Source organism: Embiotoca jacksoni, unplaced genomic scaffold (assembly GCF_022577435.1).
Source record: "Embiotoca jacksoni isolate LCO1_2020_lvr unplaced genomic scaffold, fEmbJac1.0.p SCAF_3, whole genome shotgun sequence".
Classification (NCBI taxonomy): domain Eukaryota; kingdom Metazoa; phylum Chordata; class Actinopteri; family Embiotocidae; genus Embiotoca; species Embiotoca jacksoni.
This window is the reverse complement of record NW_027185381.1, coordinates 21657178-21672606: the sequence shown is the minus strand read 5'-3', so window position 1 is coordinate 21672606 and position 15429 is coordinate 21657178. Positions and strand designations below refer to the sequence as shown.

Sequence of the window (15429 nt, the reverse complement as noted above, 5' to 3'; positions counted from 1 at the left end):
GAGACTGCTGAGGTAAAATTTCAAGGGCATTTTATGGTATTACATAAAAAAAGTTTATAATTATATTTTATAAAGAGTAAAGATTTTTTTTAATTTTACATCTAAAGCGTACATGTCAAACTATTTCTTGCAATGGCCAAGAAAGACTGACACAAGTATGGAAGTAAATGGGAAAATGTGTACGATGTAAAGGGGAAATTACAGTGTGATGTCGGGTCTGGAGGAACAATTATACGTAGGTCACCATGCTCTGTTTGACCTAGAAACTGTGGGAGAGAAAAGCTGCATGACGGGTGATTTCACTGTGGAAACTCAGTTTTTATCCTGCTCACAAACAAAGTGAAGCGTATACGAACGCGTAAAGACGAGGAGCACTTAGTGTGTGATATCACATCAAGGGTATTGTGACAAATGTAAAATATGGATGTGCTAGATGAAATCACATACACAAACAGCAACAACTGTTTTTTTTTTGACACTGTGGTCCACCAGGGGAAATTGAGACTTAAAAGCAGGCTCTATTTCTTTCTCGTGGTTTACTTCACAGTGTGGGACAATGAAAGCTTATTTTACAGCGATATATGGGCAGATAAGAACTACAGAGTGGATTGTTTTTTGAACATGCCAGTTCATATCAGTTTATTAAATTAAATCACGTTTCTGCCTTCAATTACACTTTCGGACAGACAGCAAGGATTACAAATCTAACAGTGTAAAAGGAATTTGCCTTACGGCTATGTTTGTATAACACACCTAATATAACGGACAAATTGATACTACTGTTGCGATAGAGGGGTTTTTTTAGTTGTTTTTTTTAGCACTACTGCTGTATTAATGACTTTTTATTGAATTTTCAACCTTTTTTTTTTTTTTTTTAAGTATTTTTTCCAAGTTTCTGTCTGGTATCTGCACAACCCCGAGAAAGTCATGGTGGAAATTTTTCGTCTGAGTTTGGTTTATGTAGCAAAACCCCCGCAGATAAAAGCTGATCTGTATTATGACTCATTTGTATTGTATGTAGGAGACGACCACTGCTGTGACACTGCGAGTCAGGGCAGCCTCAGCTTTGTACCTTTGCAGCGAGTTAACCAAGCGGGGTTAGTCTGTGCTGCCAAGCCTGATGACACATGCTGTATAGAAGTTGTGATTATAACTATAGCCACGGGACGACATAGTTTTGGCCGTTGCTGTGGTCGTGCATGGCTGTGCTTTGGGCGTTATGAATATGGCGGTGACATACGGGTGAAACACTAACTACATGCAAGTGCGTGTGCCGTGAACTAATGTAATTGTCCTGGCCGAGCTCTGTAGTGAGCCTACTGTATTTCTGAACTGTAGTGTAGTGTCAGACCCCCTGTGGCTTAACAATGCTTTCTTGGCTGAGGTTAATAGGAGCAGTTTAAGAGTATTTACAGAAAAGCTACTGTAGTCGTATTCATAGCACCGTAGCTTCAAAGACAGACTGAGCAATAACTATATCCTCAGTTACAGCAACCAGCAGAGAGCAGCTGTGCTCACAGTTAGTGGCTGTATATTGTTGTAATGAAGTAATGAGCAATAAAGACATAATGTATCCCATAATTTCACACCATCTCTCCTTTGTATGCAGAGCCCTTCCCTTAACTGGCAGTGCATTTCGACTGGACTGTGATACAGAAAATATTGAAACAGTGCTAAGTTTGATGCTTTAATTCTTCTTTAATAAATAAGTCGATTAATATACAAAGCATGTCTCTTGTTGTTCCCAGTATGTAGCAATTCATTAAAAAATAAATATAGAAGTGCTTCAAATGAATCAGGCTAATTACGAACAACATTCAGTTGTTTGAAGTCTGTCCAAACCTCATAAATACATTCATTCATGTGATGCAGTGGTTTACAGTTTACCACAGGAGAAGTCTTTGAGATAGTCCTCAAAGTTGTTCACTTTAGCTTAGTGTCATCATCAAAACCGTGAGGCTACATCACCAAAACCAGCTTCTCTGATTTGATGAGATATCTTCCTGTCAGAAATGAAACAACGCTGATAAATTCCTTTATGCAAATCTACCCAAAGGAAATCAAATACTGCTATCAAAACACAGAAGTAAATGTGCTGGAATAAAATCTAAAAACGATCACACTGATCTAGCAATTTGCTAAATGAGTGACAATATTTTCATCAAAGTTCACTTGTTAATCTGCAAGAGGGAATCGCAATATTAAAAAATATCTCAAAGTAAATATGCCCTCAAAACAGGAAGCAAATACACACAGAAAACATCCTCGTGGTTTCTTGTAATAGGACTTGTTAAACTATCCGGGCACATGTGGCCGAGTTTTAAGACGACTACCTCTACTAGTATATTAAACTCAAAACCATTTAGCAAACACAAAGCTGGTTGAGTATGATGAGCAAATGCAGACAAACAGGAAGGAACACACTTTATGCACAAATATCAATACTGCAAACTAAAACTGTTTAGAATATGGCTGAACAGTAATTTGTCGACAGCAGGACAGAAAAATGACTAAATCTGTTGCATTGAACTGAAGAAGGCTGGTGGTTATCAAATTAAAAAGGCCGTGAGTGGAGGTACTACCATAAAAGTGTAAGCTTAAGTCTTACTAATTCCTGATTTCCTGCTCAGTTTTTACCCTGGCATTTACTACATAATCCTATTACCACGTAATATCATGTTGTTTTTTTTTGGCTACCCTTAAAACGTGTTCTTTTCACTGGGCAATGTGTAGGGGGTTGGGGTGTTGTTGGGATAATGTCACTGTCAATATAATTAATCTCACGGAAAACACCCTTGAAGTGGATGGATTTAGACCCTTTCTCTTTCTCTAATTACTGGAAATGGGTTTAACTCTCAAGTCTGTGTGCTGCGGGGACACTTCACCTCCTGTAATAATCCTGAATCAAACATGTCCTCAATATTACTATCACTACTATCCAAGCGCATGCAACAGCCCTGACATCGTACAAATGAAATCAAGACTTTGGTCAATTTATGTCCACATAAACGAACATAAGGAGAAATTTGTGTTTCTGTAAAACTAACTATATACACACTACATACACACTAACGTCAAAGCAAAGAAAAGTTGCACTATTACATATATATGTCCATCACGTAACCTTTTCTTAGTAAAGTGGTGACAAGCTTTCAGAAGAAAAGTTGAAAAGAGTGGCACAAAGATTAGGAAAAAGCAAGTTTATGACTGGAAGGTCGATGGTTAAGTTGGCCTTGCTCGAGGCACATAACAACCTCCAACTCCTCCACTGCAGCTGTTCAGCAACACACAGACAAAACGGCAGTTGTGTAGTTGTAGAAAGCATCTCCTTGACTGTGTGTAATCTTGTCTAGTACTGCTGAAAATGTGCAACCATCGTCGGCGGACATGCAGGAAGAGAAATAGGATGGTTCAAATGTTTTGGGTAATTCCTCGTGATTCTACACCGGACACGTGTTGAGAGTAGAGAATGGACAGACAGCTCGAGGCTTCCGATTTCTCTCCAACCCAATCTGCGGGATGAACACTGGTAACCATTACCAGAAACAAACCCAGCCAGATAAAGATCTCAGGTTGGATCTTAGATGCCCATTGTACATTAAAATGCATGCACACACTCAACAGGTTGATGCAGCTTTGACATTTACTTTTAGTTTAGTGCAATTTATGCAGCTATTCATTGATAAGTATTTCTACACCTAACGGATTTTATGCTGGCTGATCATAGATATATCGGTATTGGCATATATGTAAAATGATATGAAAACTTTTTCACAGAACAGAACAGAATAAAAAAAAAAATGATGCTTTGGGTGTTTTAGAAATTGTTGTATTTGTGTTTGTTTTTTACTTAATTATTACATTCTTAGTGGTGATCACCTTTTCAATGCAATGATGTAATTCTGGACAATAAAGTTTATTGTTAAACTGTAAAATATTTAACTCCTTTGTCACATGTTTGATTGTGGTTGTTATGTCGATATTGGATTTCTTTTTTTGACTTCCAAATATCAGTATTGGGCCCCAAAAATCCAGTATTGTCATGCTCTTTATCTACATAGAAGTATTCAAATACCTTTGCCACAACTTTTACCAATAATGAATTGGCAATTTCTCATACTAAAATGAATATTAAACGGTACTTTTACCCTAAAATGATGTTTGGCTTGCATATGTCAGCGTACAAGTGCAGCTTGAAGTAAATTTGATGACGACTACTCGTATGCTACTCCTCAAAATGAATGTTGCACGAGATACTGATCTGTGTCCGTTATGTAACACAAGGTATAAATTAGAGGATCGTGTTGTGCGATTCAGCGAAAGGTGTTCCCTTACCTTCGACAGGTGAGTCAGCTGCGATCACGGTTACCAACACCGTTATCCCCAGAAGCGCCGCACGTTGGCCGTGGCCACGCATGAGAGCCTTGAGCATCGCCACCAAACCCAAAGTGGAGACTAAACCTGCCATGGTACGGCGGAGGTAGGCTCAAGGCATTTCATCCAGTTAAGAAGAGAATATTCCTTCCAAAGAGATGGCCAAAGTTTGTTTTTTTAGCTGCTTGGTTTGGTCTTCTTTACTCTAAGGCCCCTCCTTCCATAATATGTCCTTGCAGCAGCTGATGGGGGAAAAAAAAGAAGAAAAAAAAGAAGAGCAACAGTGTGACATTCGAGACGAAGCAATCGCATCTAATTTTACTACCTCAGTATCACTCCAAGTACACACACTGGTTAAATCATTCAAAACCTGCATTTTTTAATTTTTTTTTACGGTTGCATTCATATAGCACAATAATGGTAATAAATGTAGCACAGGTAGCAACAGAAAGGTTATTCGCTGGGAGTTTCATAAAAGGTTTCTGGTGTGTTTGAAACGGTGGTGGAAGAAATAATCAGATGTTTTATGAAAGTTAAAGTACCTCTATAGCAATGTGGAGATACTCCATTACAAGCAATAGTCTAGAATAAAATAAATCGGGCTGAAGTAAAATTAGAAGAGCAGCAAAACATAGTTGAAGTATTAAAGCAAAAGGTGCTGGTCCCTCTGACTGATGTATTATTATATATAGATTATTAATAGTAAAGCACCAGTGTGTAAAGCAGCAGCAGGTGGAACTAGTTTGAACTCTTTTATACAGTTTTTGTGACACCAAATTCATCTGAAGGGCGATCATTAGATTATTAGGATAGGAAAAAAGAAAGAGCAAAGTTCTGATGAACAAATCTGTTTTATTAGTTTCTGAACTTTTTACTTTAATCTTTGATTTTTGGTGAGATATTGAAACATTTCCATATTTATTGAAATGAAACCATCCGAGACGTTTAGAGGGGGGGGGGAATCACTATTTGAAAAGTGAAATTTGAAACGTGACCTTGACTACATAATACTTTTTGTAAGATGTCAGAGGTCAAAAAGGTTGTAAAGCACTTGTTTAATCTTTAGCAATGTGCTGTGTGTTGCATTTTAGGTGTGATATATTATCCATTGTGTCAAATCTTGATCTAATAGAGCTCTTGAATAAATGTAGAGGAGTACAAAGTACAACATTTTTCTCTGAAATGTAGCAGCATTAAATGAAAACACCCACGTAAAGTACTTAAAACTGTACTTAAGTATGCGACTTGAGCAAATTTACTTAGTTACTTTCCACAAATGGTTTAAGATGGACTCCAAAATAATAGATGTTTGTTGTGGATGTGAAAAAAAATAATAATAGATTTAGCACCGTCTCTACTCTCACAAACAAATGCATCTCCTCTTAAAAGCAGAATATGAGGAAAAGCATGTATTTTAAGTCAAAATAAATAACATTATGGGGGGGGGGGTGCAGTGTTTTGTTTATGTTTATGAAAGAAACGTTGACATTTGATATTTCTAATTGCAATTTCAAATCTTAATAACATCAGTTGAAATAAAACACAAACGAGAGACCATCACCCCGTCAAATACAAAACCCAAATGTACTCCACATGAGGCCGAAGAGGACCGCACGTAGAGCCAGCCAGCCAGCCAGCCAGCAGAGCCCCCCCCCCCGGTTGTTTGGTTAGCTTTGAGCCGCTCTCTCACTGGGTCTCATCGTGGTACGGTACAGCCTCTTGTCCTACATCCCGTCCCGTTTACTTGCGGAGCTTTTAACGATCATGTCGGCTTCTCATAAAGCAAAGACAAGGCACAAGGTACGTCCCTCGTACGAGCGTCACAAGCAAAAAAAAAAAAAAAAAAAATGCTAAAAGCTGGTGTGCTAACATAGTTGTTTTTTTTCCTCCTTTTCTCCTGCCATTCCTGTCAGCCAGCTCATAGCTGCGTACAGACTTACCAACACGAAAAAAAAAAAAAAAAAAAAAAAAAAAAAAAAAACGAAGCCCCAACTCTGTCAATTCCTCAGCGAAGGTCTTGGAAAAAAAAAAAAAAAAATATATATATATATATATATATATCCTTGGAAGAAATGAAATGCCGGATGAAGCTTTGTCATCAACCTTCACGCGACCACCTGCCCGCGTTTGAAGTTATTTCAAGCGTGAATGTTTACGCGGCGCGTGCTCGCTTTCGTCTGACACTCTTTTGGTAGCGGTTACCTTCTCTTGTCCTGAGGACGTGTTAGCCCCGCCCCCTGACAGATCTGATTAGCTTCTAATTTATGGACGCTCGCTCTCATTGGCTGAAGCTCTTATCTGTCAGAGTGGGCTTTTAAAATTAGGTTGGTCCGACTCGACTGGCGTCTACGGCTTCCACGGCAACGTTGCCTCATGCAACGAAGCGCTAAACAATATATATGGATGGATGGATGGATGGATATACTCGTGTCAGCTTCTTTTATTGACTGGATAGAGTTGTACCTTTTAGTGACAGTTATATGGCTATTATTCTGAATTTATTTTATTTATTTATTTTTGGTTAATAATACCGTGTACGCTTATGCCTTTTAATGTGCAGTTCCATCACAATTTATAAGCCTATTAAGGCGCACTGTGTGCATAATCAGCAATAACAATGTTCGTTTCTATTGCTGCTTAATGCATGTCTGTGAGGAAGTGAACGCTCCAAATTAGAAATTGATTTCACGGCTTAACTAAGATATGGCGTGCTTCTGCTGCAGCCTGTAAAAATCGTGCAGAGCACGGTTTTGGGGAAACAAATGGGAGATGATCAGTATAACCTAATCACGTCAGTGCCCGTTTCTATGAGAAAGGTTTAGTGCACACCGCCACCTAGTGGTAGTGTAGGGTACGACTAATGTTTGCTGATGCCAGAGCAATTTCAATTACTGTCACTTTGAACCATCCAGAAAATAATCAACACATTCCCTGAGCCCTACTCACAGTTGGTGATTGTAGTTTCCAGTCAGTGAACCTGATGCAATTCAAATGCAGTTAATTGGGTGACAGTGTTTAGATATTCAACAAGCCAAATCATCAGTTACCATCTTACTTAAAGGTTTTGTTTTTCCCCCATGAGTAAAACACTCCTGTAATGTATATTGGCCCATGATAATTTTAAGTAGGGTGTTTTGCTTTCAGGTGACATGTCAAAGACAAATTATTTCTGCAACTGCGCAAACTGTGGGAAGTGAAACATTCCCTAAAAGTTCCTGGTTCTCCATCTTTAGCAAGTGAGGAATCGTGGCGTCACACCGTAGCACAGGTCGCAGGTCAGCAGCCACAGGTAGTAAACAAAATGCAGCTGCATTAAATGCATTACTATAAAAAAAAAAAAATGTAAATCAAGAAAATATTCCAAATTAATGGCAAACATTAACATCGTCATTTTTACAGCACTATTTTAGACACTTCTTTGTTGTGAAGATGCAATACCATCAGGGAGGCCCTTGGATTCCATTCCCAAAACATACAACTAGAGTCACAAAGAACTGTTTCAGTAACCAGCAGAAAACAGGAGTCCTGCAGCTGACAGTATGGCCCCCATAGAGCCCTGATCACAACAACATGTAGACAGTCTGGGGTTACATGACAAGGCAGAAAACACTGGGAATGCCTACAGAAAGTTCTCCCAGATGCTTGGAACAGCCTTGGGCCAAGATTTCTTGTTGATGATAATATTTCTTTACTTTTAAATTCAGTACTTTTCCTAATAATTTACTATTTTTACACAAGGTTTTCTTTGACATGATAATATTTCTAATTTCACTAAAGGCCAGATAATACTTTTTCCACTTCTAGATTCATTGTCCTGCTCAAGACTATTTCAACTTGACAATATGCAAACTTCAGCTGAGGGATGTTTCATTTGGCCATTTTACCACAACATCACAAAAAACACAATAATTGCTGCACTGATGCCTGTTAAGTGTTAATGTATGCTAAACCAATGTATCATCTTGGGGTAAGAGTATGAAGTACATTTGCTTGTATATTGCATAATTTATCTCCCTGATGTATGACAAGCTTATAGCTGCACCCAACAAACATCAATCATGCATTCACATACACCATAGTAGAAAACAGGAGACTGGTGCCGTGACTTAACAGTTTAATGTAAATCCAAGACAAAGTGTGATTACATTTCTACACATATACAATATGCATATGTGAGCATACAAATTCTCATTAATAACTCGATTCACCTCGGAGACCGAAAAAATGATCAAAAGTAACAGTGAATAACAAGCTATAACATAGTTCACCACAACGCGAGCCCCTTCTCACCCTACAGTTAGTAAAGAGGACAATTAAAATAACTATATTCTCCTATTTGACGAAGCTGTTTGTCTGTTAAAATCCTCCTGTAAAATTTACAATGCTATCATTAGTTTTTTCGAAGCCTAATATAAATTCACTCCATTTTTCTACAACGAAAATGATTAAGAGAAGCACACAACATCATAATGGTAACACAAGCGCTTAGTAGCAAGTACTCAACTTGTTAGGAGGTTTAATTAATCCTTTTTCTTATTGTCATTATTATATTTATTTAAACATTCTATAAAGCCAGTAAAATATCCATTCTCATAACATACTTAATAATATTAGGCTAAGGAACAGGGTATACATAGAACGCTACATCAACAGATTGAAATAATGAGACATCACACTCCAATAAACAAAAGTAAATAAGAAAAGACAATTAACAGAGAAGTATACTTGGAAATACTGCAGCACACATTAGCTTTATCGACAAAGAATGAGATTTTACACCATTGAGAAACCATACAGCAATGGACACAAAAGGGGGTCAGGGTTTGATGCACTCTTAGGTCTTTAGAAAATGTAAGCAAACTGAATTATCACTTTCATAAATGGTATTGTGCAAGTAGCTACAGCTACGCTAATTCACTGTTTCCTTTTGAGGGATCATAACAATCTTATGATAACTATTTTTGCAGTGTAAGCAAGAAAACTGGCTTTGAATGTAGCTTTGGTCTACCATGTCCAGATTTCACTTATTAACACCACAAAAATAACTCCTCTTATCTAGATATTTCACTGAAAATAGATGGGAGGTGCTACATTTTCAAATGAAGTAAATAGGAGCCAAATATGTAGCATAAAATAGCAAATTGAAGAAATGAGCTGGTAGAAATGAATCCATATCCTTGCCTGGTTTTACACAAATTAGTAGTAACTAAAGATTGCAGGAATGAAATCATATTTGAATTAGTTTTGGTTCTTAAATTCATACTTTGCAGTAACCTGACACCCTCTATCAGTGATGGCATCAAACCATGACCACCTCACCCTGAATTCTCCCACGGAATAGCCAGCAAAAGGAACAGATCCCCTTAACGAAGGTTTAAAAAACAAAAAAACAAAAAAGAAGAAAAAAAAAAAAACATACACTCTAATCCAAAAAGGGCTTCGAGAATGCTAGTGGAATGAGATTACGAATTTCCTGGTGACAGAAAGCTCATCAGCACATGATTTATCCACCTAACACCTGTCCTTAACTCCTTTGGAAGCAGCTGCGACACCTTACAAGTGTGTGGTTTTGACGTTGCAGGTCGTCTTTTTGTTTGCGAAGCTTCAAGTCACCTTAGAGGAGTTTTGTTCGAAGAAGACTAATGTAGCACTGTGTGCCATGCTCTCAGGAATGTTTCTCAGTGTGTTTCCAAAGCTCCAGGACGAGGAGTATGCACAATAACACCATGAGTACAACTGGAAGTTTTGAGTGTATTTCATAGGAGAATGCCAGGCTTCATAGAGAGAGTGTGAGATGCTGCCTTTTTTTTTCTTGTCTTTTTTTTCTCTAATTTAAATGTCACATTAAAGCTTTGGAGGTATTGTTGGTTATTTGGAAGGCAGTACTTCACAATAAAGTTGCTAGCTGGGAAGGCTACACTCACCTCAGCGACACAAAACATCTTTACACTCTACTTAAGCACATTTTGGTAATTGTAAGGTCACTCAATCTACATTAATGCTCACATTTCTGATTTCCCCCTTCTTTTTTTTTTTTTTAAATAAACACAAAACATTGGTTATGTGAAACAATGATGGACAAAAGTAACATACACATCAACTTATTTCCCATAATGTAGCGTATACAGGGTTTCTCTTAACTGGACGTTTTATTTGAGAAAATAGTAATTGTTTGATATCCTCTAATCATGAGGATAGTGGCAATTTGACATTATTGATCTCATATGGGTTTTTGCTGGAGATCAGATGGATAATTATTGCATCATGCATGGCCACAAATGGTGTAGAAATTAAATGAATGGTCACCCACTGAGAGATCTAAAGCCATTTCAGATGTCACAGGTAAAATATTACATTCATTTTGTGCAGGTGACCATGGTTTTAAAGGTATAGTTGGTACATTTTTGATGAATTAATTTCACTCTATTCCATGGCACGCTATCGTGAAACAAACTTTTTTTGTTTTTCATATTTTCTTTTTTACAAATTCATTTTTCTTGCAACACCAATAAAGCTACAACATCAACAAACTGAAAACTAACTGGCTTAGAAAATAATTTGGAGAGAGTTTAGGCAATTATTGATTACTGATTAAATCTAGACATGGGGCCAAAAGTGAGAGGATGCATGAAAGTCAAACTGAAAAAAGCTTTAGAAGAGATTGCAGCTCTTCTCATAGTTGAACGTCCAAAAACAAATGAGTGTGCATGAAGCATGTTAAATCCTCCCGGTGAACTTGTATACTATAGACACATATGTATTTCATGGTGGTAAAACAAGCACCTGTAAAGCATTTTTAAAGATGAGACCAGAAGTTATTGCCTTACTGCTCTAGCAACGCTGTGAAGGATTGCTTTTACTCTACCGTGCTGTGCTGTACATGGTCAATCTGTTAAAATTCTTTGGTGGGACGAGCAAAAAAATAAAAAATAAAAATAAAGTCAAGAGTGTGACAACATTATCCCCATGCTGACAAGAGTGGGGGGGGGGCAGGACAGCAGTGTAGCATGGGTAATGCCAAATTCCCTCAAACAGTGGAATGTTTCAGTAGTTTGTCTCATAACAGAGGAGCCAAAAGATTTCAATGGAAAATCATCTCCCTTATGCGTGTGTGCTTAGGCCCCAATGACCCAGAGGAAATTAAGTAGATCAAATAAAATTAAAAGAAAAAAAACAACAACAAAACAGACAAATGATGTAACCAGCAACATACTACTGTATGTCATCACATCTTTGAGTGCCCGGACCCGAGGCTCGCATGCTGATGGGGAGCGGAGAGTTTTTCAGGAAAGTACCAGGATGAAAGAGCGACCACTCCGGGGCTCATCGAGGGGTTGTTAGATTCCAAAAGCTGGATGTGGCACCCTCAAGCCAAGTATGTATCTCTAAGGGCCCCGGTGGATCATCATCAACTCAACACTTACTTGTCTTCAGCAGTGTTGCAACACTTTTACACAGGTGCACCCACCTCCATGGAATACTAAATATTACTGTACATCAACCCCCAGGTTACAAAATAGAAATGAGCCGGACATATAATAAAAACACACACACACACACACTCTGATAAAACATCCACAAGAATTATTGCAACAATCTCTAAAAATAAACACAACATGTACTACAGCCATGTGAAAAAGTTCAAGATAATGTTTAAAAAAAGAAAGAAAATCACTTCAAATGCAAGTACTATGGCATACCATGAAGGAGAGGGGAAGGCTTTCACTAAAACCACCAGCAGTTCTGATGTGCCCACGTTCAAGAGGACAAAAAAACAAACAGGGGAGATTATTTGTATTATTGGCTATGAGAGAAATGAAGTCTGTTAAATCAAGCAGCAAACACACAAAGCGACAGCCCTATTGGTTCTCTAAGTGTTCAGGTATCCCCGTCTGGCTGGCGTGGCGATGTCTGTGGTGTACCTGGTTCGAAGACAAATGGACAGTGGCAACAAAACCATCCCACAAGGTGCCCTTCCAGGTGTATGCTGCGGCGTTTCCCTTCTGTGCTGTTCTTGCAGCTCTGAGATGCTACCCAAAAACCTTGAGCGCAACAAATGAACTTCCAAATTATCCTTGCTGGAGAAACAAACAGCAACTAATGACAACAATAAAAATACAAAAGAAATGTCAGAGTTTAAGTGTGCACTCAGGGAAGGTAAGTGCCCCCCACGGCTCCTACCACCCACCTAGGCTCAGTGTTACTATCAACCTGCTCATTGCCAACTTGCTACCATTTTAAGTCCCATTTAAGATAGAGAGTTCCAACCTGCACTCCGCGGTCCCTTCCTAAACTGACCCTACGCTTTCAACCAGCCCCTTAGCTCTGTGCCTACACAGTATCTCTCTTGTACAACCCCTCCACACTCTGCCTCTTTGCTGCAGCCAGGCTATCTCTGGCCTCACAGAATCACCCTCCTCATGGCAACAATCACTTTCTGTCAGGCCCTTCTCTCGGACTAGCTTTTAACCTTAAAAAAACGACCTCTACTGTGTCTCAAACATTATACTGTAACTCATTCCTTGTACATGAAAACTGAGCTTATACCTTTGCTCCGTAATCCCAATTCCCTTGTATGATTAAAAAGAAACAAATACATCCCAAACTAAAGCCACATTTTGGGTGTCACTGTGATAAGAGGTTTACAGCCACAGCCATACTGTACAATTTCATATTTACATGAATATCCAGAGCAAATGTAACAAGAATTTATCTATGACTTTGGTAAGTACCCCAGGCAAGTTATCTCATGCACACATAATAAAATAGTTCGGCGTGATATCAGCTCTGACATTAATCTTCATCATCTATGTATGCTGTCATTAAGGACAAGAAACAGCAAGGGCTGAGCCTACACCTGGAAGAGAGCTACAACTGCCCCGATTAGGATGTCAAACCAGGGAAACGTGTCTCTCTAAGTATAGCTAGAGTCTCTTGTGGCTTTCAGGATCCAAGCCAAGTAAACTGTGTCGTTATATCTGTAAGGCACTACGAGGGAACAATGGTCAAAACCTAACGACGAAGAGGGTTTCGAGGAGGTGGACTACACACGCATGGCTGACAGTAGCACACACAGACAATCACGTTGTACATGCCTATGTTATTATAACCACTTTGTGCAATCACATTGAGAAAAAAAAGAAGAACAAATAAATCTATTGGTATCAGGAAAAAAAAAAAAAAGTTTTTCTTCTTAAAAACAAACAAGTGCAGACTGCTACATTCTAAGAACGGGGCCCAGCTAAGACACCTAGCAAAAACTGAAGTATCATCATAAAGGTGAAACATAAAGGAAAAAAATACCTATAAATACACTAAAAAGTTTGTTGTCTTCTGTTGGTTATATTTCCAGACGCCTCCTCTGCTGGAGAAGGTGGAGTGGGAGGAGTTGCCTCTCTTTTTCTCCCCACACCATGAATGATTTGGAAATACTAAGACAGTTCAAGGCCATCAATATTTTTTTTTTCTTTGAAGAGCAGCAGGTTTCCGTATTTCACCTTCTTCCCAAAATCTCTTGGGATTCCAAACTTCCAGTCAGTAACCCCTGTTCAACAGTCACTTCCCAAATACAAGAGGGGAAATTAAAAAGAAAACAAACCAGAAAACCTCCACTGTCCCAAAAAGGCCTGCTTCAAACTTCCCTGTAAAACTAATGAGACATCACTTTTCTCGTAAGGTAAAGAAAAGAATAGGTAAATAAAAGCGAAAACTGGCCCTTTCAAGGAAAAAAAATCGAAAGAAAACTTCTTGAACTGTACCCCTCAAAAATTCAACCCCCATCTTTCCCTTCTCGAGAGGCTGTGAATCGTATTTTTTTCTCTCTGTCGTTCAAGTTATTCGTGACAGTTTCATGAGGATTGCATGTTCCTCTGTCTCTGTTTATGTCTGAGGTCGAGGAGAGGATGTTTGGGATGCTGACAGGGCTCAGGGCGGGGCGGGGGGTTGAGGGAAGCAGCAGCGCTAGGTCAGGCTCTCCAGGGTCAGTCAGTGTCTTCTCTAGAGGTAAGGGTACTGGTTGACCTTGGTGGGGCTCAGCGGGTATCCAGTGTAGACAGTGGAAGCGGGTGAAGCGCTGATGTAGGCCTGGTGGGCAAACTGGGCCTGGTACTGGCTGTGGTGGAGGGTGGGCGAGGGCAGCACCCGGTGGCCCATGCTGACGGGAACCTGGTGGACGATGCTTGGCGGATAGCTTCCGTGTTGGACCGCGTGGCGCGCCGAGCTCTGTGAGGCCACCAGGTGTGCCACGGTGCTGGTGGAGCCCAGAGCAGCGGGGGCTGTGTAGGCGTAGAGGTGGGGCTGGCTGGGCAGGTGTGTGGCGGCCAGGTGCGGGTGGACGTTGCCTGTGTGAGAGGGGCTGTTGTGATGGAAGTACGGGGCTTGAGCGGCGATGTTGGGGGTGATGTAGGCCTGCTGGCGCCGATGTCCTCCGTTTCGCTCGGCTACCATGTGCTGCTGGGCCTGGATGAAGAGAGGATGAGAGATTTAGTGTGTTGGTAGGCTGATTTTGTTATTTTTGGACAAAGCAAGACAATTAGTTTCCCCCTGTTGTTAAAGTTTTTCACAATCGCTAAGACACATTTCTTGAAACCTCCCCCATCCTTTTCTCAAAACTGTAAGCACAAAACACAATTTTCAAACTTACATTCACAAAACCTCTGACTCTTCTTGCAAAACTGAACTTTCGCCTGAAAACAGTTTCATCTGTGCTCTAGACCAAACTATGTTGTCACATCAGGCCCCACCCAAGCCAGTCAAAATTAAAACACTACTGAGCAATCATTACACATTGCATCAAAAAAAAAAAAGAAAACACAATTCATGCAGCATGCCATGAAAATAGCATACAAATTTCATAACTCAGCAGATTCGGCATTTTTGTACAGTGAAGAATAAAGTTTTGCCAGAAGAGTTCAATAAATGGTTTCAGGCTACTGAGTGTTTGGTTTAGAGAAGGGGGTTTAGTGTTTTAGCAATTCAGAATAACTGTAATACTTTGGTCTAGCTAAGCTAACCAGATACAGACATTAGCTACTTTTTACTTTATCCTGCAGACAT

General features: G+C 39.4%; 2 protein-coding genes across 5 annotated transcripts in view; both read right to left on the bottom strand.

Moving 5' to 3' along the window:
* Positions 1 to 6186, bottom strand: part of LOC138205799 (UPF0606 protein KIAA1549) — a 41638-nt gene extending 35452 nt beyond the window's left edge. Inside the window, exons 1-2 of one of the 2 annotated variants that reach the window (XM_069162065.1) lie at positions 6065 to 6186; positions 4336 to 4616 (exon numbers count right to left, since the gene is read on the bottom strand). In XM_069162065.1, coding sequence (XP_069018166.1) covers positions 4336 to 4468 — 133 coding nt within the window. In that variant the 5' untranslated portion in view covers positions 4469 to 4616; positions 6065 to 6186. Of the gene's footprint in view, positions 1 to 4335; positions 5643 to 6064 lie in introns of those variants that run through there. The other variant, XM_069162066.1, reaches the window with a different exon arrangement.
* Positions 6187 to 8471: 2285 nt separating this feature from the next.
* Positions 8472 to 15429, bottom strand: part of hipk2 (homeodomain interacting protein kinase 2) — a 74672-nt gene continuing 67714 nt past the window's right edge. For all 3 annotated transcript variants that reach the window (XM_069161985.1, XM_069161986.1, XM_069161987.1), the window contains exon 15: positions 8472 to 14832. In XM_069161985.1, coding sequence (XP_069018086.1) covers positions 14371 to 14832 — 462 coding nt within the window. In that variant the 3' untranslated portion in view covers positions 8472 to 14370. The remainder of the gene's footprint in view (positions 14833 to 15429) is intronic.